The sequence below is a fragment of the Acipenser ruthenus genome, chromosome 47 (genome assembly GCF_902713425.1).
Source record: "Acipenser ruthenus chromosome 47, fAciRut3.2 maternal haplotype, whole genome shotgun sequence".
Taxonomy (NCBI): Eukaryota; Metazoa; Chordata; class Actinopteri; order Acipenseriformes; family Acipenseridae; genus Acipenser; species Acipenser ruthenus.
The window spans coordinates 7,517,649-7,541,815 of NC_081235.1; the positions used below are offsets into that span (position 1 = coordinate 7,517,649).

Genomic DNA, 24,167 nt, shown 5'->3' on the forward strand with positions numbered 1-24,167 from the left:
ATCATTACGAAGAGAGCTGAAAGAAAGAATCATGCACAAGTGCTTCCTAAGATACAGCCTCAATCAATAGCTTAGCCAGTCGGGTGTCAGGATTGTAACCTACAGCTGGAACATGTGAAACAGCTGGTGAGCAATTCCTGTGCACAGCTTAATACAGTTTTACAGAGCAGTTCCATTCGCTATACTAGAACGCGCTGGACCTTGTGCTAAGGAGTGTCAGTACCAAGTGTGATCACAATTGCACAGCGGCTTGCAAGACACACAGGCGCCACTGGATATGCATAACCCCCGTGGTGTCTCACAAACTAAAAAAAAATAACTTCTACACACAAAAAATGATCAACATTTTTCATAATGTTTTATTTACAAAGATCTTTGCGCTGATCAGTTTGAAAATGTACATCGGAATTTCATCTGCAATCAGTAATGCTTGGGTTTCTTCTGCTTACACAATGAATGCGCTGTCTTTTGATTATTTTTAAATGTGCAGAACAGTGAGACGCTTTTTACATCAAACTTTCACATTTTCACCATTTTTTTTTTTTCTTCATCTCCAAAATCAAAATAATTGCACTGGGAGCTTTGAAAAAAAAAACCCAAAGCATTATAGAGTTTGATGGCAAAATAGAATCCAACCTATTGTATTTTGTGATCGAAACACAACATTTGCATTCAAATTGCAATAATCTTATCGTAAATAATAAAATGATCTCACTGCACAACCTGTTTCTATCATTGAACTACATGAATGTCAAACAAATGCATCACTGTATCTTATGATCCCTGTTTGCAGCTTTGATTATATATATATATATATATATATATATATATATATATATATATATATATATATATATACATATATATAATTATAAATGTAGTTTTTGTTACTGTAGAGCTCAGATTGAAATTTTCGCTTCATAATATAAAAATGGTCCGCTATTCTAATATACAATCAGAGTGTAATGTTTAAACACAGATCTACCAGTGTTATATTGTCTTCAACTCTTTTAAGCAATTATATATATAAAAAATACAAGCTTTCTTTATACAGTAGTAAAGTTAAGTTTACTGTATTACTGTATTAGTGTTCTTTAATGTTGGAATTATGTTTTATAACTGATTTTTCTAGGATTACAAAAAAAAAGGGAATCAATACTGAAGATAAATGTTTTTATATATAAAAAAGACCCCAGGGTTGGCAACATGATTCCAGTTGCATCGCAGTTGTTTGAGCCATTCCAGGTTTTATAACAAACTTCAATAAACTCCTACCTGAGCTTGCATAACAGAACCCATACAGCACTTGTATAGAACACATACAACGAAGACTCGTACCGAAACCTGGATAATGGTTCAAAGTGCTGGGCAATACATAGGATTTGTCTCTTGTCAAAATATCTTGATAAAACAAAACAAAAATACCTTTAGGTTTTGAGCCTGCTTTGCGTAACATTTTCCCCACGCGCTTTCGTTTCTTTTCACTTGTGCACGTTGCAGAATTATAATAAGATAACTTTATAAGAATCTCTGCACTATTCTTGTTTGTGGAAATAGGAGAATGAACTACAGTAGCCTTGTCTGAATGTTGCACGCTGTACAATAAACTGTTTTACCTTGAAAGATCTCAGAAGATAAGCAAAGTTGGGCTAGTAAATTAATGATCAAGTATAAGGAGCATGAATCTGAAGGACGGCAGCCTTGCCCCGGTATCAGAAACAGAAGCTACCACAGTCAAAACAACCATGACTTTAACCTCCTTCATCAAAATAGCGAGATATGGCAGCAATTTGGCAATCCAGCTGCTCTGTACATGTGGAGTTTGATCTGGATAGGATGCAATCTGAACTCAAACTTTGTTCAGCTTTTTGTTCAGTTGTTTTGCCCATTAAGCTTCTGTGTGTTTTCATTACTCCTTTGCAAGCTTCGTACATTTTGGAAGTGCAAACCTTTGGATCCTGTCCTGCTAATGCCATGGTGACACGTTTGACAGCTGCAGGCTTGAGGACCCAAGGATAGCAGCTGAGTTTAATGTTACAGAATTACAGCAAAACTGCACCCTTGTTCATTTGTTAAAGTCACAACCTCGATTCGTTTTGCTTGCATAGCAAAGTATGGTAACGCACTGTGCACACACGGTGAATCACAGATAAGCACGATGATTGCATCGCACAAGCATTGGAAAAACATGATAAACTAAAAAAGAGTGAGGCTCATAATCTACTCGCTCAGCAGCCTTGTTTCCTTTTACTTGAGCCAAAGAGATTGTGGGTGTGACCAAAAATGACTCCTTAACAAGATGAAAAACATGCATACTGTGTACATAGTCGTATACACAATTGGGGCGAGGGGGTGACTTTAAAAGTCAGGTCAAAGTGCTTTTTATTTTAGGGCTCTGCAATTAAAAGGGCGTGGCTCCGATGCTGTGACCTCATCGGGATGGAGAGAACGCGGTCACACGCAGAGATCTGAACGGGACTAGTGGCTGGATCGGTTTGAAGGGGCACGCTGTGTCAGACCCACCCCAAGAGTTTCTCAATGGTATCTATTTACAAAGCCTTGCCTCCCTCAGGCAGAGGTGGGTTTGAAGCTGCGGCTCTCTGGTTCCTCGAGTGCCCACTAGGGGCGCTGTTTGTCGTAGTTGTTCACCAGGCTCTTGATGTGAAACAGCTTGCTTCGTAGCTGCCTGCATTGCAGCTTGTTGGCTTGGTAGTCAGGGGTCTGAGGAAGGAGGGGGATACTGGTCAGTGAGTGCGGGGTCCTAGACCCCCAAACCACACCCTCTTTCATACGTTAAAGGGTAACTTTCACAGATCAAAAATAATCATACAGTGCACCAATCTTTAGTTCACAACAATAAAATAATTTGTTTGATTCACAGTTCAGTAAAATAATTCACAGGCTTTAATAAAAGTCTTATTTTTGGGATTGTAGTGTTTACTTTATTACTAGTATATATTTAGTTCTTTAAAGTAAAGCAAACTTATGCAAATGACTTCAGGGAGTATATTAGCGATGTTCTCAACTCACCTGTTTCAGGTCCTTCAGTCGGTTATACTCCTCAGCCACTCCCTGTAATACAAACACACCACAAGCAGATCAGACTGGCTCACTAGCACCATCTTGTGGTAGCAGACTTCAGCACTATAATTGGAACTCCCTGCTGCTGCTGCTGCTGTGCGTAAGGATACGATTGAATGAAAGCAAAACCAATGCAAATGTAGTCAATTTCTCTTACCTGTATTTAGAAACATAAAAACAAAAATGAAAAAAAAAGTGATCTATTATTAGACTGACTCATTCTCATCTTTAACTGAAAATACCCTCTGACAAGTACTGGGACACAGAGAGTCACGGTATGATGTAACCGGCAGTATTTTCAGTGTCAATATTCTGTGCCCTGTTAATCCTTTAAGGTACAACGGTGTCCCACAAATACAAATGATGCTAACTTTCTTATTTGTGCAATGAGGTGCACGAAACAGGGTTTCAAATGTACGGACAGGCTGGATCATCCAGTTCCTTGTGTGCCTGAAGGGGTCCAGGCTGTCCAGTGAGCTGGCTGGGGAGTCAGGCTCACCTGGTACTGGGGGCTGCCCTCCTGCAAGCTGTCCAGCTGCCGGCTCAGCTGGTTCATCTGGTCGTTGACGTCGTCCATCTCAGCACACAGCCGCTTGTACACCTTCAGGTCCGAGTCGAACTCCCGCTTGTACTCCTGCCGCTCCTGGTCTGTCCTGATCGGGGGGTACAGGCTGGGGGAGCGAGAAGTGTGCATCAGCTTCTGAAACATTACCCAGTCCCTCAGCTCTAACCACTGCGCTGCGCTGCCCACCTCCCAGTCCCTCAGCTCTAACCACTGCACCACACTGCCCATCTCCCCAGTAATGTTGTTGAAGCTGACACCCTGGGATCCTTCAAGAAGCTGCTTGATGAGATTCTGGGATCAATAAGCTACTAACAACCAAACGAGCAAGATGGGCTGAATGGCCTCCTATCGTTTGTAAACTTTCTTATGTTCTTATGTTCTTATCTCCCAGTCCCTCAGCTCTAACCACTGCATCACGCTGCTTACCTCCCACTCCCTCGGCTTTAACAAATACTGTAAAACATTCCTGAATTTCACTTTTATTAAACATCTGCTAAATATAGCATGTAGCAGAATTACTCAATTCAGTTTATATACAATATATGCACAGTTTAGATGCGCAAACATTTGTTGCTTTAAATATGCCCATAGTGAGACACCAGGAAAATGAATTTCCTGCTTTACACTAAGCCAGCCTTGTTCACACCACTCAGCCCTAAGCAGTAGTCTCCAATGCCTCCTTCCCAATGCACCAGGTCACGCTGTCTCTCTCGGTTCTGGGCTGTGTCTCCTCACCTCTCCCACTCCCCTTGGTCCAGCTCGTCGCAGGTGTCTGCTCCAGTGGTGTACTCCGTCTCGTACTGGGACTCGTCCAGCTCGGGGTTCCTGCGTCGCTTCTTCTTTCCTCTCCTGGCTGCGGGGCGCCTCACCCCCCTGCCCTCCTCCTCCGAGGGGCTGGAGCTGACCACCGGTCCCGTGTACTCTGGGGGGCGGTCCAAGGGAGTCGTGGCCGGGAAACTGACAGACAGACAGACCAATGACGTGAAGTTCTAGTAAGAGCATTGGAATTCTTTAACAAGAAGACTATGCTTATCCCCTACCATCTTAAACAGACTAGACCACATATATCACTGCGTTTGGTGTAGCTAATTTTAATAGACAACGATTTACACTGTTTAATCAAGACACTAGTCCCTTCTTGTGGTCACACATTGCTAGTATGACTGCTTGTATGACTTGGGCATGGGGTTTACAAACATGCTGTAGCTGTAGAGGAGAGCGCCCACACCCTGCCCCTCACTCCCCTCTCACCTGCCATCAGTGTAGGTGCCAGAGCTGAAGTAGCTGCTGGCCTTCACTGGGGTGCTGTTGCTGATCATGTTGACCTTCTCGGAGTACTCCACTGTCTCAGCGTGAGTGCTGTTCCCGTCCTGCACATTGTTAACCTGCAGAGAGAGATGGGCGATCAGGCACCCTGGCTGCAAACTACTGCACAATATTAACGATGCACTGTAGTGACCCCCACACACACACACACACACACACACACACGCTTTGTGAAAACAGAATAATGTGTATAGGGGTCTAGGTGCAAAAAACTAAAAAAAACTAAAAACGGAGATTGCAGAATAAACGTTTATCATTTATAACTGTCGAACTAACTAGTACTGGGTTGTCATGAATCATGAAGCATTTCGTTTTTTTCACAGGCAGAAACGAGAGATGAAAGAAGTCCCGGGTAGTGAAAGAGTAGGTGAAAGGGTTAGTCCAATGAAGTCTCCTAGTCCTTTAAGCTTCAAGGACTTGAAAGGCTCATTCCACCTTTCCTCCCACGCAGCTCAGGCACAGCTAAAGGTCACGTCCAGCTCTGGTGCCCAGCGAAGTGTGAAATTGCTCTGTGATGTCCTGTCTGTGACCTCCATTAACCTTGTAATAACAGGTCCCCCCCGCACTGTCAGAAGGCCATTCCTCACAGGACTCCACCTTGCAATTCAAATTCGGAGAAGCATCATTTCTGTTAGTCATCCTAATTACTTTCCCCCGGGAATCATATGTTTCAGACTCTGCAAGGGGCCCTTGTTACCGATACTCAGTGTTACTAACGCACACCAACGCCACTAATCTGTAACCAACATGAAGGGAGCTCCAGGTAGCTTCGTATTTGACACTTATTTTTTTTTATCTTATTGTTTTGTCCACGTTATTGTACTTTGTAAAGAACGGTGGCCGTTAAGGGTTAATCTGAAATGGAACGAGGGATCAGTTTGGGAGTGCAAGCATTGATGTTCACAGACCTAATGCACAGACCTTGATTTACAGTAGCTGTCATATATGCTTCAAGTTTTCGTGCTTGTTGTTTGAACAACACCAGTTAAGAGTTATTTTTTAAAAATCTTTTGCCGTTTGGGGTTTGGGGGGTATAATTTTCTTACTCATCGTATCCTGAAACATTTCATTACAGTAGACTTTTGTCATCCATTTCATGGAACAGGAAGGCGTTATTGCACACGTTACACCTCTTAAACTAGCAGGGTCTCACTTTGGATTTTACACCAGACTGCACCTCGGTGTCCATTTACTTCATTCTTCCAAACTGTAGCCTTCCGTGCAATCGGCACAGCTGAACAGTTTGTTTATGCTGCACGATGGCAGTTTCAGCTCTATTGAAACCTCTTGTATTTGGCACTTGACCACGTTTTCCTTGTGCTTATGCAATGCTTTCCCCTGTGCTTTTATATGGAAATAACCCTGAAGAGCTGGCTTGAGCCAGCCTTGCTGTAAAGTCAGCACACCTTCCTTGTTAAATCCCCAGCACACAAACACTTAGTCAAGTGTGTCCTGAGGACCAGCATAGACAAGCCTGTTCTTCACCAGCACCCTGTAATCACACTGTGATCTCAGCCCGTCGAAGTGAACACTGCTTGTCTTAATTCTCCGTCTCAGTTATTTTTGCTCAGATGTCTCATCTTTCCCTGCCTAATTGCATACATGCAAGGATGGAATAAAATGCTGTTGGTTATCTCCAAATGATCTTTTGAATTCTCTGTGTCTGGGGCAGCGCTCTGGGTACCACGGGGTTAATAACGTGCGCACAAAGGCAGCTCTGCAGGGAGTGCCTGAAACTGATAGAGGATTTATAACCAGGGGGTGCGCTGTAAATCACACAACTGCTCACAATGAAGACATCTGATTACAGCGATAAAGGGGAACGACACACTGAATCTCAAAGTTTTGTTTACTGGTAAAAAAAAAAAAAAGTTCCTGAAAATACAAAACATATTGCAGTTATTAAAGGTGTCACCTTTGCTATATTGTCCAAATCGTAGCACTACAGTTTTGAATTGTAAGCCGACCCAAGGAAATTGATAGAAATATCAAAACAACCACGATTATGTTTAAAAACAGGACAGAGCAAAGGTGTATGCTTCTTGTAAACACTGCAGGGTGTTCTGGAACCCTTCACGGTAACTTAATCAATTTATTTCACTGCACAGAAAAGAAGACTGCTTTGCCTCCACGTTTACTGTGGTTTATGATGGTTTACCCCACTTTCATCATCTTTTACTAGGTTGTGTTCCCTAGGCTTTTAAAAGGTGGTCAGCTTATGAACCCATGCTGGAAATGTCAGACCTGTAGGAATTTCCTGTTGATGTTATCAGCGCTGCGGAGCAGAAGCTACACGAATAAAGGGAAATGTGCTTTCTGTGCGGCTTCCTGCGTTTTTAATTGAAATGACATTGACTAGTTACTGCAGCAGGAAGGAGTTCTGCACTTATAATCTTTTCATTAACTCTTTCCTGACAGGGGCAATGGTAGCACAAGGGCAGCTGTAACTGTACGAGCCACTAGCATGATACTGTAATGAGATTGTGAGGTTCCAATGGTATTAATACACACAGGCAATCCAGTGGATTAGAAGCTGTGTGGAATATCTGATAAAGAGCCATTGAGTTTCCATTGCTGGTAGATAATGGCAAACACACTGTACTACACAGCTTTCTTACACAAGGCAGTAAGACGCTAAACATGGGCAGCAGGGTGGAGTAGTGGTTAGGGCTCTGGACTCTTGACCGGAGGGTCGTGGGTTCAATCCCAGGTGGGGGACACTGCTGCTGTACCCTTGAGCAAGGTACTTTACCTAGATTGCTGCAGTAAAAACCCAACTGTATAAATGGGTAATTGTATGTAAAAATAATGTGATATCTTGTAACAATTGTAAGTCGCCCTGGATAAGGGCGTCTGCTAAGAAATAAATAATAATAATAATAATAATAAACAAGACGAAGAATGTTTTAAGCAGGTGGCAAGGAATTGACTGGCATATGACTTTAAATCGACATTCCACCACGCCAGCAACTTAAACCAAACAAAAAAAAAAAGAATCATTAAAGGCAAATAAACCAGAAGAGTAGATCGTTAACATTCCACCAGCGGTGATACAAACAGAGCTGGTCTGTTACCGAGATGTTTTCATCTGCAGTAGCTGGGGATTAAGAGGCCAGACTCTGACAAAGCCCTCACACTCAAAGTCTGCAAAAACAGTCTCCTTGAAACAGTTCACCGCTGTCTGCTTGCACGTGAATTGTGTGTTACACGTGCTTATGCCTTGCAGTCCCTGTTCTTTCACCAGTTTTGTTTTTCACAGACCCAGCTGAACAGCTGCATCTCTACTATAAGCCTGTTTGGATTCCTTGTTGCATTTCTGGCTCTCTGTAGTATAAACAGCTAAGCCTTTCAATCGAAGCTGATGTGCTTGGAATGAAAACAAACCAGCCTTCCGCCTGCTTGCCTGCATGTATGTCGCTAAATAAGCAGCTTGCAGCAGTAGGAGGTTATAAACATGAAACTCCTACCGATCTGATATTTTTAATGCGGGGGCGTACAAGAGCAACAGCCAACTAGAACGGTTCAAAACTGCTCCTTTAAATTGGTCTTGCACATCATTTGATCTTAGTGCATAGAGTTACATGTCTCTAGCAGAGATCCCCCTCCTCCTTCTGACACCTTTACAAAGTGGGATAGGTTTAGAAAAACACACACAGGTAGGTATCGGATTTTCATGCAGAAACCAAGCGCTATCACCTCCCGGGTTAATGATTGCATAGACTGAAACCAAATCATATCATAAACAAATAATCCATCAGCTGCCTATAGCCATAAGCCACATGACTCTCATTCAGGGACACGCAATGGGCACACCCACAGTGTAACAGTCCTGGCAGAACTGCTAAAAGAGGGTGTGGACCCTAAATGACCTTCAGGTGTTCCAAAATAATAACGCAAAAATATGAAGGTTGATTTGAAGTTAGTTTGCTATTAGTTTGGTGACGTTAGGCCCTTTTCACAAAGCTAAAGAATGCCTGTATTGATGGATTAGATGTGTATGCTTAAACCCTGGCCTTTAAAATCATACTAGCACTGCACCCAGCCCTGGGATACACAACTACCTGCAATTAAGTGTATTATTGACATGGTCTGGAGCCTGGATGTTAAGTGCGTCGCTCCTCCCATGTAGCTGTGTTCACAACTCCTATTAGAAAACTTACAGCTTTACTCATGCTGTGAAAAGTGAGATCCGTTCAGAGCAGACTGACCAGGAGCCTGACAGTTACCCACCCGGTAATTTCAAGAATGGAACGAAACAAGGGTGCTGGCTAGTGTGACTTTCAGGCCCCCGTGAATGTTTTTACACCAATTCTGCGAATCTCTGTTTTCCATACTGTGTGTGCAGGAGACGCAGCAGCGAGAAAGAAGGATTTCTCTTTAAGGCTGCTGCGTTTCCACTATCGGTTACATTCAAGACGTCTGTTTGCATACACCAGCATGAACATTTACACAACGGACTGTGCTTATCAACGCTTTTATTTTTTGCTTTTAATTTGCACCTGTTTGGCAATGTTACAAATCCAGCGAGAATCAAATCGTCAGGCTAATTGAAGGGCTCCGAATGGAACAACAGGTTTCAGTGTTAACTCCACGTTATGCAGCTCAACAGCACATTCTCTATCCCGTGAGCTGGTATTGGTGATTTCACAACATAAGGGTACATACAGTAAAAAAAAAAAAGTCTGAATGGTGACCCATTCCTCCACCCTACCCCTAACCCTGACACCAGCCCTTGCTCAAGCCTATCCCAGTTGGGCTGTGTACTGTGTACAGTAGCTCAGAAGAGCCAGCCTGCAATAAGACACACTCACCCAGTCCTCCACATCGCGTCCCTCCTCCAGCCCTGCGCTTACAGGCTTGTCCCAGTAGATGTTGTGCTTGCCGTAGCGCCAGATCTTGCTGCGCGTCCGGTGGGCGAAGAAGATGATGAGAGCCTGTGCGAAAGCCACCAGGAAACCACCCACCATAGCCACGGCCTGGAGGTGAGAGAAGGGACAACAACTAGAGTCAAACCCACTCCCCGCGGCGCCTGGGATTGCCGTCAACCCCAATGTCTCGAAAACATCCCTTCTGATTTCAATATCCTGAGGCTTCGTTTGAGGTCATTGGTTCCGAAGAGGATGGTACGTAACCAAATCACCAAGTTCATAAATGATATGCAAGTTGACTGTAAATCACCATCATTTAGATTCTGGTATTTGTGCTATTCTGGTTTACTGCACCATCTTTCATAACAATCAGATGACTGGCTCTCTATAAATATATAGAAAAATGCAAGTGGGACAGGCATTTTCACCCCCAGCACCACGGTTGATAATAACATTCTATTACATTGTTCAAACGGTGACTCGTGGATCTAAGTTACTATTTCTGAGCCACAGCGTGTAGATAAATGAACTGTCTTTTATGAATTACAAGGACAAGATCTAGTTTAGCACTTGAATTTCTCATACTGCATCATGTGATTTATGATTGTACTTTCACTGACCTCCTGGGGATCCACAACGCAGTAGTGGTAGAGGTACTGGTTGACCAAGCTCCCCGAGTTGTACACGGACTGGCACATCATCATCACCTGGCTGTAGTACATGGAGGTGGAGCTCTGGGCCATGGGGTTGACGCCAACGATGAAGACGAAGGTGGCGATCAGCTCCAGTCCCGCCAGCAGGCCGCTGAACACCATCACCAGCAGGTAGAACTTGCGGCCGCGGGAGCTCTGTGACTTGGAGACGATCACGACAAAGACCGCCAGGGCCTCGATGAAAGTGATGGCCGCCATCGCGATCATGAAGCCCTTGGCGGCCTGGGGGCTGGTGGAGGATCCATAGCCACCGTAGCCACCATAGCCTCCACCATAGCCTCCGCCGTAGCCCCCACCGTAGCCCCCGCCGTAGCCGCCGCCGTAGCCCCCGTACCCGCCCATCCCATAACCCCCCATGCCCATGCCCAGGCCCATGCCCCCGCCGTACCCCATGTCCCAGGCCAGGGTGGACGCCACGCAGGCGAATATCCCCAAGCACAGCAGCAGGCTGATGGCCTCCAGGATCTTCATGATCCCTGGTGGGGAGCTCCACTTGAAGAAGTGCTGGGGCTGGTCCTGAATGTAGTAGGACTCGGGAGGGAGGGAGCGCGGGTCCAGGTGCTCCCCTGGGGGTCCGTATCCGTTCAGGGAGTAAGGGGGGCTGTACATGGGCGGGCTGTCATAGCGCGACATGATTCAGGTTGTGGGAAAGAATGACCTGAAATGGGAACACAATAGAGAACAATTGAACGTCCCCCCTCAAGACATACAGGGCGGCTGAATTTCAGATCCTGTTACAGCCTCCTACAGGGAATGTAATGCATTCCAATGACCAGCGTTTCAGAGTTTTCTGCTTCGTACTTGGGATCAAAGAGCTAGCTAATTCATAAAAGCATGAAGTCCTCAGTACTCTGGGTGCCTGGTAGAGCAAGGTACAGTACAAGCCTCAAAAAGTAAACAAATTATTATTTGCTGTGTGCTCTCGGAGTAAATAAAGTAGAGAACAGAATGTAAACTGTGGGACAACCTTTAAGTGCTGCTATACACAATTCTGTCCAAAACTAAAATTCTCATTATTTTATAAATTTACACCAAAATGCCACATATCCTTTGCAGGGCTACATGCACGCTGACTGACGAAACCTTTTGCCTGAATACTTAGCTCTTGCAGTTTTACCTGGTTCTTTTAATGTTAGCATGAGATTAAAAGCAATGGCATGCTCTGTGAAGTTCATTAAATAATACAATCCCATCAATCAGACGTGCAACTTAATCGATAATCTGATTGCTGATCGCCATGGACTTTCATTTGCCTCTAACATTCAGGGATTGATTAATCAGAGCCTGGATATTTTAGACTACCAGCACAGGCATGCTTTCCAGTTGTAACTGAAGGCATCTGTGCTTTTGAATAACAAAGCATTCTCAATGCATCAACCCTTGTCGATTATTACCTGCCTGATTAGGAAATTGGTTTTTCATTGCACCTCTACCATCAATGATGCTAGTGTGTTGCTTCCACAGTACTCTGGTTCTTTTTGCGGTTTCACAACCCTGCCTGGGCCCCTGGTAAGTTACCTCTCGCTCGCTCGCACACACACACACACACACACACACACACACACACACACACACACACACAGATTAGGGCGTTCTAATCAGTGCTGGCTATAACAATGTCCCACTATGGGGTCTAACGATTGCCAATTCCAAGCTTTCTACACTGTAGAGAAAAAAAAAATTAAAAAAAAGTCTCCTCCTTGTGCTTGTTTGAATCCGGAAAGTCAAAGCTATGGGCGGACATCCTGAAAGCTTTTTACACTTATAACTTTAAAGTCTGTTGGGAAGGAACAGAAACGAGCACTTGTTATGGTTTTTTTTTTTTTTTAATCGCTCTTCCTGCAGTGATTTAGAGGACATATCTCAAACCCCAGAGCACTAGAGCAGACACTTTGAAAAGAGCTTTGAAACAGACTTTAAAGTTATAAGTGTAAAAAGTTGTCAGGATGTTAACGATGAAAAGAAAAATGACAGGCAAGTTATTTACACAGCTGAAGCAAAGCGTGGGGACGCATCACGCTATACAAGACCTTCAAGGCATGGATAGGTATTTTACTACAGTGTCCTTTTGAACACTTTAGAGACATAAAAAAAAGTTATTAAGGGGGGTCCTCACAAGCAGAAGCTTTTTTAATAAACGAAAGGTGTTTTTGTAAAGCAGGGTCATTTGGTTTTGTGTTTACTATAACACTGAGCTATCATTAAGCAAACCAAATACATTTTTGAGGGTACAACTCCTTATTGGCAGGGACCCCAGCATCAGTCACTCAGGGATGGAAATAAGACTCCCACTGCATTGCGGCTTGATCCATTCCTGGTTTTACTAGGAGTTTAATAAGACACACCTGAGTTTGTTACCTATACACTGGGGCTAATCAAGTTGCTAGTAAAACCTGGTATGGGTGAAACAGCTATGCAATAGGAGTCTTATTTCCAGCAGCACGGCTGGCCAACTCTCCGACAAACACAGAAAATGTGTCATAGCAGAGCAGACATGCATTCTTCTGAGAAGAACAAAGGCTGCACTATTCAAACATGTGCTCGCCTCCCTGGGAATGGTTCACTGCGATACTGTATCTGTACACTGAAAACCCATCCAATAGGAGGCTGTGTGGTCCAGTGGATAAAGAAAAGGGCTTGTAACCAGGAGGTCCCCGGTTCAAATCCCACCTCAGCCACTGACTCATTGTGTGACCCTGAGCAAGTCAATTAACCTCCTTGTGCTCCGTCTTTCGGGTGAGACGTAGTTGTAAGTGACTCTGCAGCTGATGCATAGTTCACACACCCTAGTCTCTGTAAGTCGCCTTGGATAAAGGCGTCTGCTAAATAAACTAATAATAATTAACTCACTATTTGCTGCCGTTTCTTACTTCCCTGTGCTGTCGGCTTTCATTGCTATAGTTTCGGACTTACCGAATTGAATTCACAGAATTTGTGAATCATAGGGAGGAAGCACTGTGAAAACGCACTTAAAAGTCCCACTTCATCAAGGTCTTGGAAAACAAAGCCATGTACAAGTTATTTTCTGATACAGTGGGACGCTCCAGTAAATGAAAAGTTTGCACGTGAAGAGGAACTCTGTGTTCTGCAGTATAACACTTTAAAGGTTCTGTCTGATGAAAGCCTCTCTGTTTTTGAGCCGGGAAACAAGAGAAACTGTAACTGATCTCCCTCGAAATAAATAATTGAGCTGCTTTGCCATTTCCATGCCTCTCTCAACGCTGGGCTGTGAGAGTGGGAATGCAGTGGACTCCAGGACAAGAAGGATGTTACATATATATCTATGATATGTTTAACATGCCTTTGTCAAGGAAAGTGTGTATGAAAACAAACTGTAGGTATTTACACGCTTGGAATGCCATGGCAACTACACTCACTTATTTCTTTTTAAATCTATCAGTGTGTTTGTGACGTCATTTACTACAAGTAAAGAATTAACAATCTGCTATTCCTTTCTATTTAAAGCTCCTGGTATTGAGTTTATTTATCCATATACTCTCTCTCTCTCTCTCTCTCTCTCTCTCTCTCTCTCTCTCTCTCTCTCTCTCTCTCTCATACTGTATAAACATCCACTGTTTGAGGTGTTTCTCTTTGGGATGTGTGTCAATTGCGATGAAGTGTGTGCCTCTTTCCAGTAACACAGAACATGTTAACCTGAGCACTAATAAGTTTGTTTGGTAATTAGTGTGGAGTGGTGGTTAGGGCTCTGGACTCTTGACCGGAGGGTCGTGGGTTCAATCCCTGGTGGGGGACACTGCTGCTGTACCCTTGAGCAAGGTACTTTACCTAGATTGCTCCTGTAAAAATCCCAACTGTATAAATGGGTAATTGTATGTAAAAATAATGTGATATCTTCTAACAGTTGTAAGTCGCCCTGGATAAGGGCGTCTGCTAAGAAATACATCATAATAATAATTAGGCATAACTTGCTGTGCCTCTCAAAACCAAGCTGGGCTGTGCCAAAATAATATGTATTTCCATGTTCATAATAATAATAATAATAATAATAATAATAATAATAATAATAATATCCTTTTCAGAAAAAAAAAAAAGTTTGCAATATTCCTGCACGATGCGCCCCTCAGTCGCTTGGGTAGTTTCATTGTTTTATTATGTAACGAGGAAACGTTTGCTTACAGAAATGCCATCACCAGTAAATAAAATCAGTGTTTATGCAACATGTACCCTTCCTTTCCTGGTCTCCAGAGGCAGGGTGTGTACGCCTTGTTATCCTTTTTAGCTGCTAAACCAGCAGTTTCTTTACATTTCACAACGCGGTTATTTTACACCGTCTGTAACCTACATTACATTAGTGTCAAATCATGTACAATTACAACTCAGCATTTCAAAACTCCCGAGTCAAAATTTACTCCAAAACCAACGCATTTTTACTCGATTTCAGTCAACAGAACCACGCGAAGCCAAGTATGGCTGGGTTGGCGTTCATATTAACATTAGAGAAGTCACCGCTCACTCACCTGCTTCCCCTGCAGCAGAGACTGGATACAACAAAGCAAGTCGGGTTACACTCTTTTCCTCTGGAGTCAACTCCGCCGGATTTATAGAAGCATTTAAACACGTCCTATGAGTTTACTTCTTATAACCTCTACGTGAAATCCCTTTTCACGGCTCTAGAGGAGTCACGCGACGGAGCTCAACAGTTCCACAAACTTCTTATTTTCGACGACTTTCAGTTTTCAGGTAAGCAACAAGTGCCTGTTGCTCCCTCGCTCTCAGTCGCGCACACACACTCTCTCTAACTCCAGGGTGCAGAACGGGAAACAACGGCCTCTATGTAACCAATGACTCACCACGAGGAATTAAATGTGTGCCTTCGGGGCTGAAGTTCACTTTTGATTACAGTTAATGTGCAAGGCGGCACAACAGGTCGGCCTGCATCGATCACTCCCTGTGCCTACTACTGTGTGTATAGAGACAGGCGCAGCATTTTCTATACATTTCCACTGCAGCACGGTGACTTGCGTGCCAATAATCGAGGCTATATTGGTAAATAAACCATAGTTGCCAAGAAGTAATTGGGCTATACTCACCGGGTAAGATGACGGTACTTTCAGGGTTTGAAGTACCGCGATTCATTCACGATGATAGAATGAAACAACGCAACAGTCTGATATGCACGAATGTGTTTTAGAATTTGTGATGGATTCTTTAACACCAGTAGATATTTTTTAATATATAATATATATATATATATAGCTGTTATTAAGCATGTGGTGAATTATTTAATTAATGCAGCCCAGACCATAATAATACAAGGGTTTTACAATTACTATTACTATTACGTACACTAGTTGTATTATACAACATCACAGTTCAATGCAACTGTTTGAACGTCAAAACCATGCAAAACCTTTTTTTATTTTACATTTTTATCATACATAGACATATTTAAAAAAGGCCACTGTACAATATAAAACGTCAGAAATAACAATGAAAGAAATCTAACAATTACGTCATTGCGGTATTACATACAGTTTATTGATTGGAAGTTTCAATCTTTTTTATTTTTATTTATTTATTTTTTTACAGCTCGATTTTTGATAAAAACTTAAATCACGTGGAGTTTTCAAACAGCTTTTTCCATCAGATGCGCTTGCATGCAGGGGGCTTCTATCTTAAGCGTGTACAGTCCACGCACTAGCTGGTTCTTGGCCTGCCTGTGGTGAGTGGTGTATGTGTTGTGATTGCAGTTTCTAATAAAGAGGATCCTGGCTGACAGTCAGATCTCCGGTCAGATTGACTGGCCGGCACTGCCGCCCATGTTCTTCCGATCGAACTCCTGGATCCTCCCCTTGATGTGGCTCAGCTTTTCCTTCAAGTATTCACAGCGTTCCTTTTTCTCCAAGACAACAGAGTCCTGCAGACAAATATAGTCAATATTGTTTGCGTGTCTCTGTGTGTGTGTGTCTATATATATATATATAAATCCTCCTTACAAACCAATATACACATTGTTACTGCTTTAAACCCACTCAGTACTGCCCCCCACCCACTCCTCCCAAGTATTGCAGCTTTTCCAACTAAATAAAGCTGAAAAATATCCGTGAAACAAACTCACATTCTTTTTCTTTTGGTACTCCTTCATTACCCTCTTGATTCTCTCGTGCTCCTAGATATCGGGGAGACAGAATTAAGAAAATGAATTAGGAAGAATTCTTGTTGAAGGTTATATAAACAAAACAAAACAAAAAAGAAACAGGTTTCATTCGACTTTATGAAGCAACATTTGTTAATTCTATAGGGTGATGCAAAACTTCTGGCCAGAGCTGCACTTAGTACTGAATGTCTGCAAGCGTCCACAGGTCTTTAGGGCACTTGCTGGCTTGCAGGGATAGTGACACTGACTTGGGGGTTGTCTGTGTTGTGTAGAAGCTTGCCCATCATGGCATCCATCTGGGTGAATTTCCTCTGCATGGCTTGAATATCGGCGTGTAGCTCTTTGTACTCAGGGTACACGTCATTGAAGACTGCCTTGTACTGCTCCCGGTCCTCTGGAGAATGGATCTCTGTGTACTTACTGTAGGGACAGACAGACACTGTTACTGGCACCAGCTGTGGGCTCAATTCCATTCAATGTTTTAGCTGGGAATAGGCATGCAGCAAGAAAGTGCATGTGGAGCAATAGTAATTACAGTAGTAATAACGTAGTAGCACACTACGTTATAAAATGTCTCAGCTAAACTGAATTTGGGTTTTAAGAGCTCTAAAACAAGCCCAGAAGGAGATTTCCAGACTATTGCATGCATGTCTGCTCAGTCCCGTTTATATGGGAGCTTCTTCACTGGGAATAGAGCTGTGATTGCGTGGCGTTGCTGCCACAGCTCCTGTTAAACCCTGATAATGGAGAGGTTGCTTCCCCGAGTGCTGGAGAGCAGGGATTCACTTACATGAGGTAGTCAGGGATGACGTGGGGTTTGGGGATGTGTCCGGTGGGGATGGACCAGTTCAGGGTAGCCTGGTTGTCTCCCTTCTCGGAGAAGTGGATCTGGTTGGTGGCTCGTCCAGCGTGGCTCAGCTCGTCCTCAAACACGATCCTCTTGGATCTGGATCTGACAGGAGACGGGGGCGGCTGGAACTAGGGTGGAAATGGCATTCGTTACACTGGAATTCTTTGCATCGTGTCGAATAAATGTTTTGCTACAGATATATTCATTCATACTGTGAGCTTGACAGATCAAACAATTAACACTGTCAAAAATGACAACTTGTTTCGAATAAAGCATGTTTCTTGTATTATTATTATTAGTAGTAGTAGTAATAGCAGTCCTGTTATTGTGAGAGATTGCACCAGCTGCAAAGTTACAGCTGGAAAAATATTCTATTTAGCACCCAAACAGAGGGCGCTAACATCTATACAAAAACCATTTTAAAAAATGACTAAATTAAATATTCATTTGAAGCGATACGGCCAGTCATTAAAAAACACTTCCACTTCCCTTTACAGTTAACGTCCTAATAATTCACCTCTGTGTTCTCAGATACAGGGAGGTGTGCCTGTGGGAGACGGAGGGCGTTCATATATTACACAGTCTATCAGATATCGTCAATTTTAAAATAACAGCCTCTGTCGGTGTGATGGGTCCCAGGACGGCTGGCTTTGATTTACATGTACTGGCGTTTACTGTTCTGTTTTGGGGGCTGGAATGTCCCCCTGCTGCTCACTGGCCCCTGTCAGCGTTATATCGAGCCAGCTCCTCACCTTCCACATTCATCAGCCTTTTGGTAGGTCAGGAAACCCCCCCCCCCACATCAGAGGGAATTAAAATAGAATGCATGGAATTGATTGATTGTGCATGTTCCATGTAGACCTTGACCTCTAAATACATGTAGCGCAAGCAGTTTCTATGAAAGACAACACTGTGTTCTGCTGGCAAGGCTCTTGCAACATGATTTTGTGACTGGTTGGTTTAACGACGAGGTTGATTAAGTTAAATATATAACATAATAATAATAATAATAATAATAATAATAATAATAATAATAATAGCACCTCAAAATGAATTGTCACTCTGACTATAATGACATCTCACTGTTAGTTTCCATGCTTGGCACCAAGAATGGGGAAGTTATGCCAGTGCAAGATGGATTCATGGTGGCCAATCAAACAAACAAAAAAACCAATATCTATAAACCTCTTACATTAACACAAGCCGAAAGGCTTCAGTGATCCCCCCCAGACCCACCTCGTATCCAAACACCGCCGCATGCCTCCTGTCGGCCTCGTGCCTCCACATCTTCAGACAGACGATGCCGCTGATGAGATACATCAGCATGTTGATGAACAGGAAGGCAGTGCCGGCTATCTGGCTCCCATCCGCCCTGCAGAAGTTGGACAGCAGCGGGTTGTTTCCGAGGGTTAGGTAGCACATCCCCCCGCGGTTCATGTCATTGATGTACACGATCCCTGCTGCCATGTACAAGAGGAACATCACCAGGTTGATCACAAACTCCGTTAGAGGCCACCAGTGGGAGTCCAGGAGGATGGTCCTGTAGTACATGGTCAACCCCAGCACTAGCAAAATGATCGTCAGAAGCCAAGCCAGACCGACCACCACCAACACAAAGGGGGTCATGGGCCCGTTATAGTTGTACCCCCCTGCTCCCCCATAATACCCGCCATAGCTGTAGCTTTGGGCTTGGTAGCCATAGAGGTTGTACCATTGGTTGTCTTTTTGGATGTTGGCGCAGACACAGGCAAACACCATCCCTCCGAAGATCAGCTCAATCCCAGCCAACAATCTGAGCAGCCCAGGCCAGGACTTCATGTAGGAGTATTTCTGCTGGTAGACCTCCATCTTCTCCGCGTAATACTCCGCCGGATGGATGCTGTCTGCGGTGGGCTCGAAGGGGTCTCTGAAGACCGAAGGGGTCTCCTGGTCGTAGTCCACGGTGTAGCTATCCGGGAAGGGAGGCAGAAGTTCTTTCGACACGCTTGACCCCCAGGTGTCCAGCTTGGCCCCGTACTCCCCAAAGTTCCTGCGATCCATGAGAGGGCTTAACGGGGGGGTACCCCCACTTCCGTCTGGCAGGAAGTTCTCAGAAGAATCCTGCTGGGAATGGCCTCTCTTCTTCCACTTCCTGAAGAAGTTGCCCCAGGATTGTGGTATCAGTTTTCTGTTCGTTCTGGCCGTTCCTCCGGCTTTGAAGCTGTTCACATTCCCGACGGGGGGAGTGCTCGGGAGAGGGGGGGCCTCGCTGGAATCGCTGTCACAATCCTGGACCCTCGGAGAGGTCTGCTTTAAAAACTGCGATGGCAAAACTTGCCTTTGGAAGGTTAAAGGTTCATCCAGGTCATCGTCCAGGTAGACAACTGGCCTCCTCTGGCTCTGAGTGGCCCTGGAGTAAGAAGGTAGGTCTTCCGAAGTCATTCTAGTTCTTTAAAGGATTTGTTTTCTTGTGTTTAATCACTATTAACTAGGAAGGTAGATGTGGTGATGCTGGCATGCTGTTGTCTGCAGAGGAACCTGCACTTGAATCCGGTCAGGGAGACAGACTGAATCAGTCATCAACACATAAGATCATATTGTGTTCAAATCCAGGTACATTTCATAGGCTATCCTGCAAATAAAGACTTGACCTATTTATTTACATTTCTACCCACAATGAAATGACAGTGATTTTCTATATTTCTGTTTTGAATTGAACCAACTAAACCTCCGTCCAGACCCTGAAGTAGCGATAGAACACCCCTGGGTTAGGCCAGTTTAATTCCGATATCTACTGTGAACTCCAAAGCAAGAGAGTTACATTTCAGGGTGAGATCCTAGCATATACATTCAGTATTAGCTAGAGGCTTCTAGTCACAATTACATGCATGCATTTCTTTTAAAGGCTCGATTCAGCACACACTCACACACACACACTCACACACGCAATTTCCAATGATTGACTTCCTCTTGACTAAGTAACTTATTAAAAATCCATTAGAATCCAATGAGTTTCAGAGTGTTAAAGTCATGCCTAGGGTTGAGCAGACCCCTCCCTCCCTGCCTCCCTCCCTCCTTATTCATTAACGCTTTACTGCTGGTAAATATAAAAACTCTTTTTTTTGTTTTGTAGTCTTAGCTGACAACAGAGGTCCAGTTTTACAGTGTAAAGTTACAAAACTAGTAAGAGTTTAACAATTAAATTATTTATCTTTGTTGAAAAAAAAACTTTAACAAAGGCTCAAGATCTTGGTAAAAGTTCTCTGGAAAGTGACAGGGTCCAGTACTGCATAGCGAATGACTATACCTTGTCCACGGAGGCTGCTGTTGAGGTAACCAGGAGCACTCTCCTCAGTTCTGTGCTGTTTTCTGAGAGACATGCGACTGTTAAAATGGCTGCTCTCCTCTGTCTGCACAGGTGAGTCAGCTGCCTTATCTATGAGCAGTGAATACAGAACCACAGTTTAAACATTAAACCTGAAACTCATTCTCAGCTGTCTGCTTCCTGCAAACACTAGGTGGCTGCTACCACCAGTGAACTCTGCAGAGGGGCGGGAGGCACACAGACTCTCCTCCAGGGTGTTTGTTAGACACTGTGGCAGCTACGCTTAAACTATACCACTGAGCTTCTCCCACACACAGTTATCAGAATTCTCAATGCTGTATGCTTCATTACCAGCGCAGTCCTGAAACATTCGTCCTTGAACAAGAAAATGATTTAAAAACAATTCTCGTTGACGTTTAGAAAAACAAAAACAAAAAAAAGAAACCACTTGTGACAAAAAGACAAGATCATAAAACTGAAACAGAGGTTCATAGCATGCGCCCAACTACAGATGCAACCAATGGAACTCCTATTACACTGTCATGGTTTCACTACTAATGCAAACCTCAAGTGATCTTTAACCCCACCTGGGCAATGGGTCTTACTAATAGAGTGTATCTAAAGCATTGATTGGAGCCTGTCACACTATTAGCTATCACACCCCCAAAAGGGGGTTCATTAATGCATCGCTCTCCATACCAGTGACCAGTTGCGTTAAACAGCTGAAGTATCACAAGATACAGTGATGCATTTGTTTGATATACGTGTAGTTCAATGTTGGAAACAGGTTGTACATTTTTTATTGTTATTTACGATAAGATTATAGAAATTTGAGTGCAAATGTTGTGTTTCGATCACAAAATACAATAGGTTGGATTCTATTTTGCCATCAAACTCTATCATGCTTTTTTTTTGTTTTCAAAGCCCCCAGTGCAATTATTTTGATTTTGGAAATGAAGAAGAAAAAAATGGTGAAAATGTGAAAGTTTGATGTTAAAAGCTTCTCACAAATGAAACTTTTCTCCACTATCCCAAACTGACCAGCAGAGGGTAGTGGCTGCTCATGTTGGTACCAATGTTGCACAGACAGCTCTCGATCCCAGAAGGTTACAGAACCAGAAATCTGTTTTCATTACCCTATCCCTGCTGATGTAGTCTATCTCTCTCTCTCTCTCTCTCTCTCTCTCTCTCTCTCTCTCTCTCTCTCTCTCTCTCTCTCTCTCTCTCTCTCTCTCTCTCTCTTATCACTCCAGTATGAAACTCCCTGGTCTGAATGAATTCCCCAGCGCTGCGCCTTTACAAGGTCATATTTAACTATACATAAAAAAATAACTATTCAATAATTTACCTAAAAAGGGCATCTAAGTGCTAACCTTTACTTAACTGTAAATGTCTACAAATATTTCTAAAGTCTCTGTGTAGGCATTCTTGCTGGGTACAGTATGTAGGACCTGTGTCAGTGTTTCAGCACGAACTGTTGAAAGTTTCAGGTTTCAGTTGTTTTGTGGAGTCCGGATCCTGATTATCACGCTGTTTTGATGACTGCGAGCAGAGAAATGATTTAGGATTCGTAAACGTTCTTGAAGTGGCGCTCTGAGAGAGCCTTTAAAGGGCTGCCGGGCGATGCATCAACGCCTGGGAAGGGAATCAAACACACCGACTGCCTGTCAGGTGGTGAGATTTGCATTGCTGCTTTTCAGAGCCACTTCAGAGAGGCTGCAGATCACACTGAGCGACGCTGGGGATAGAAAATGCATTACAATTTCCAAGAGATCAGAAAACTTCTAGAAAGCTGTATATGGGAAAACACCATCCATCCTTCTCACTGAAGCATGACCGTCCCTAACCCTATCACAAGGCAATGTGGAGATGATGCTGTCTGTGCAAGGCAATGTGGAGATGATGCTGTCTGTGCAAGGCAATGTGGAGATGATGCTGTCTGTGCAAGGCAATGTGGAGATGATGCTGTCTGTGCAAGGCAATGTGGAGATGATGCTGTCTGTGCAAGGCAATGTGGAGATGATGCTGTCTGTGCAAGGCAATGTGGAGATGATGCTGTCTGTGCAAGGCAATGTGGAGATGATGCTGTCTGTGCAAGGCAATGTGGAGAACAAAGTATTGGAATAGAGGGTAGTGTGTTGACTACTCTCAGTCAAGTGTTGCTAGCAAGGGAGTGAAACTCAATTAGAAGTTTGCAGGAATGGTCGATTGTACAGGTATGGGAATATACTGAATTTCGGGAATGGGTTAGCGTACACCAAGGAATCATAGGATTTTAATTATCAAACTGTTTCACAGCGTGTGTGGGGGGACTGCAGCTCTAATAAATGAGCACTGAAATTGCTGCCTTAGAAAGAACAGTCATTTGTTTCCGTTCCCATAAATATCCAGCTAGTTTGCCGGGGTCCTGCCCTCATTTCAAAGAACATGTTATAAAAGAATTGAATTCTCATTTGCATATTTGTGTATTAGCGTGCAGTAATTAATCTGTGGCCGATGGAGGTACTTGGCATGGAATTAAATCAATCATCTCCCTTTTTTCTACTGCGACACGATCTGCCCCCCCCACCCCGCTTCTCGAACGTACCACAGCAACCCTGCCCTTTGTTACTGAAGGCTTGTTGTGTAATTTAATAAATTCCTGTCACCATCTCCAACAATTACCTCTCAGGGATTAAACAAGAAGCCTTGTTTACATGTGTAAACAGAGATGCCACCCCTCAGCTGCCATTTCCAATGATCCTGTAAACAGACACCAGAACTAGCTGGCTGCTCTGCGCGAGCCCGCTTTGAAAGAGAGTTAGAGAGGCAGGAATCGCACCCACAGGCTCATGAACGGGAGGTTCGGGAGCATCCTCCGATCTCACCGGACGCCCGGCAATCCCAAAGCAAGATCGACAACTCGGCACTACCAGGATGCAAACCTGCGCTTCCCTGACTGCATGACTCACCCTGCACACCCCACGGTCGTGTTTTTACCACTTCCCTTCTGATTCAGTAACTGTGGACAATATCAACTACCCATAAACAACTTTGAATACCCCTTTAAAGGGTTCACGAGAACCACAGTGGACACGGGTTCACAGGTGCTAAGCAGTGGGTGGGTCGTGGCATGTAAGGGGTTAACCTGCCCGCGGCGGAGTCTGATTGGCTGTTTGAAGTGGAGAAATTGTGAGGAAAGTGATCCGGTTTCATCTGCTGACGCGCTGAAATGGGCGAGTCGAGTGGATGCACTTATTGATTTGTACTCTCGGCCGTCCAAGCAGGCTTCGAAGAGTCGCATCACATACCTGGCACACAATCAAGCAACTGAAAAAAGGGCAACGGGCTTTGTGTTTTTGT

General features: G+C 43.8%; 1 protein-coding gene across 1 annotated transcript; it reads right to left on the reverse strand.

Annotated features, from left to right (window-relative positions):
- Positions 1-341: 341 nt before the first annotated feature.
- Positions 342-21,047, reverse strand: LOC117401350 (uncharacterized). Its single transcript, XM_059013935.1, has 13 exons — positions 20,808-21,047; positions 18,758-20,038; positions 17,462-17,649; positions 16,920-17,091; positions 16,633-16,683; positions 16,312-16,431; positions 10,461-11,189; positions 9,784-9,948; positions 4,898-5,031; positions 4,382-4,603; positions 3,581-3,752; positions 3,031-3,072; positions 342-2,721 (listed from the first exon to the last, which is right to left on the reverse strand). Exons 2-13 carry the CDS (start codon positions 19,940-19,942, stop codon positions 2,620-2,622), a joined length of 3,282 nt encoding a protein of 1,093 aa, XP_058869918.1. The 5' UTR covers positions 19,943-20,038; positions 20,808-21,047; the 3' UTR covers positions 342-2,619.
- Positions 21,048-24,167: the final 3,120 nt, after the last annotated feature.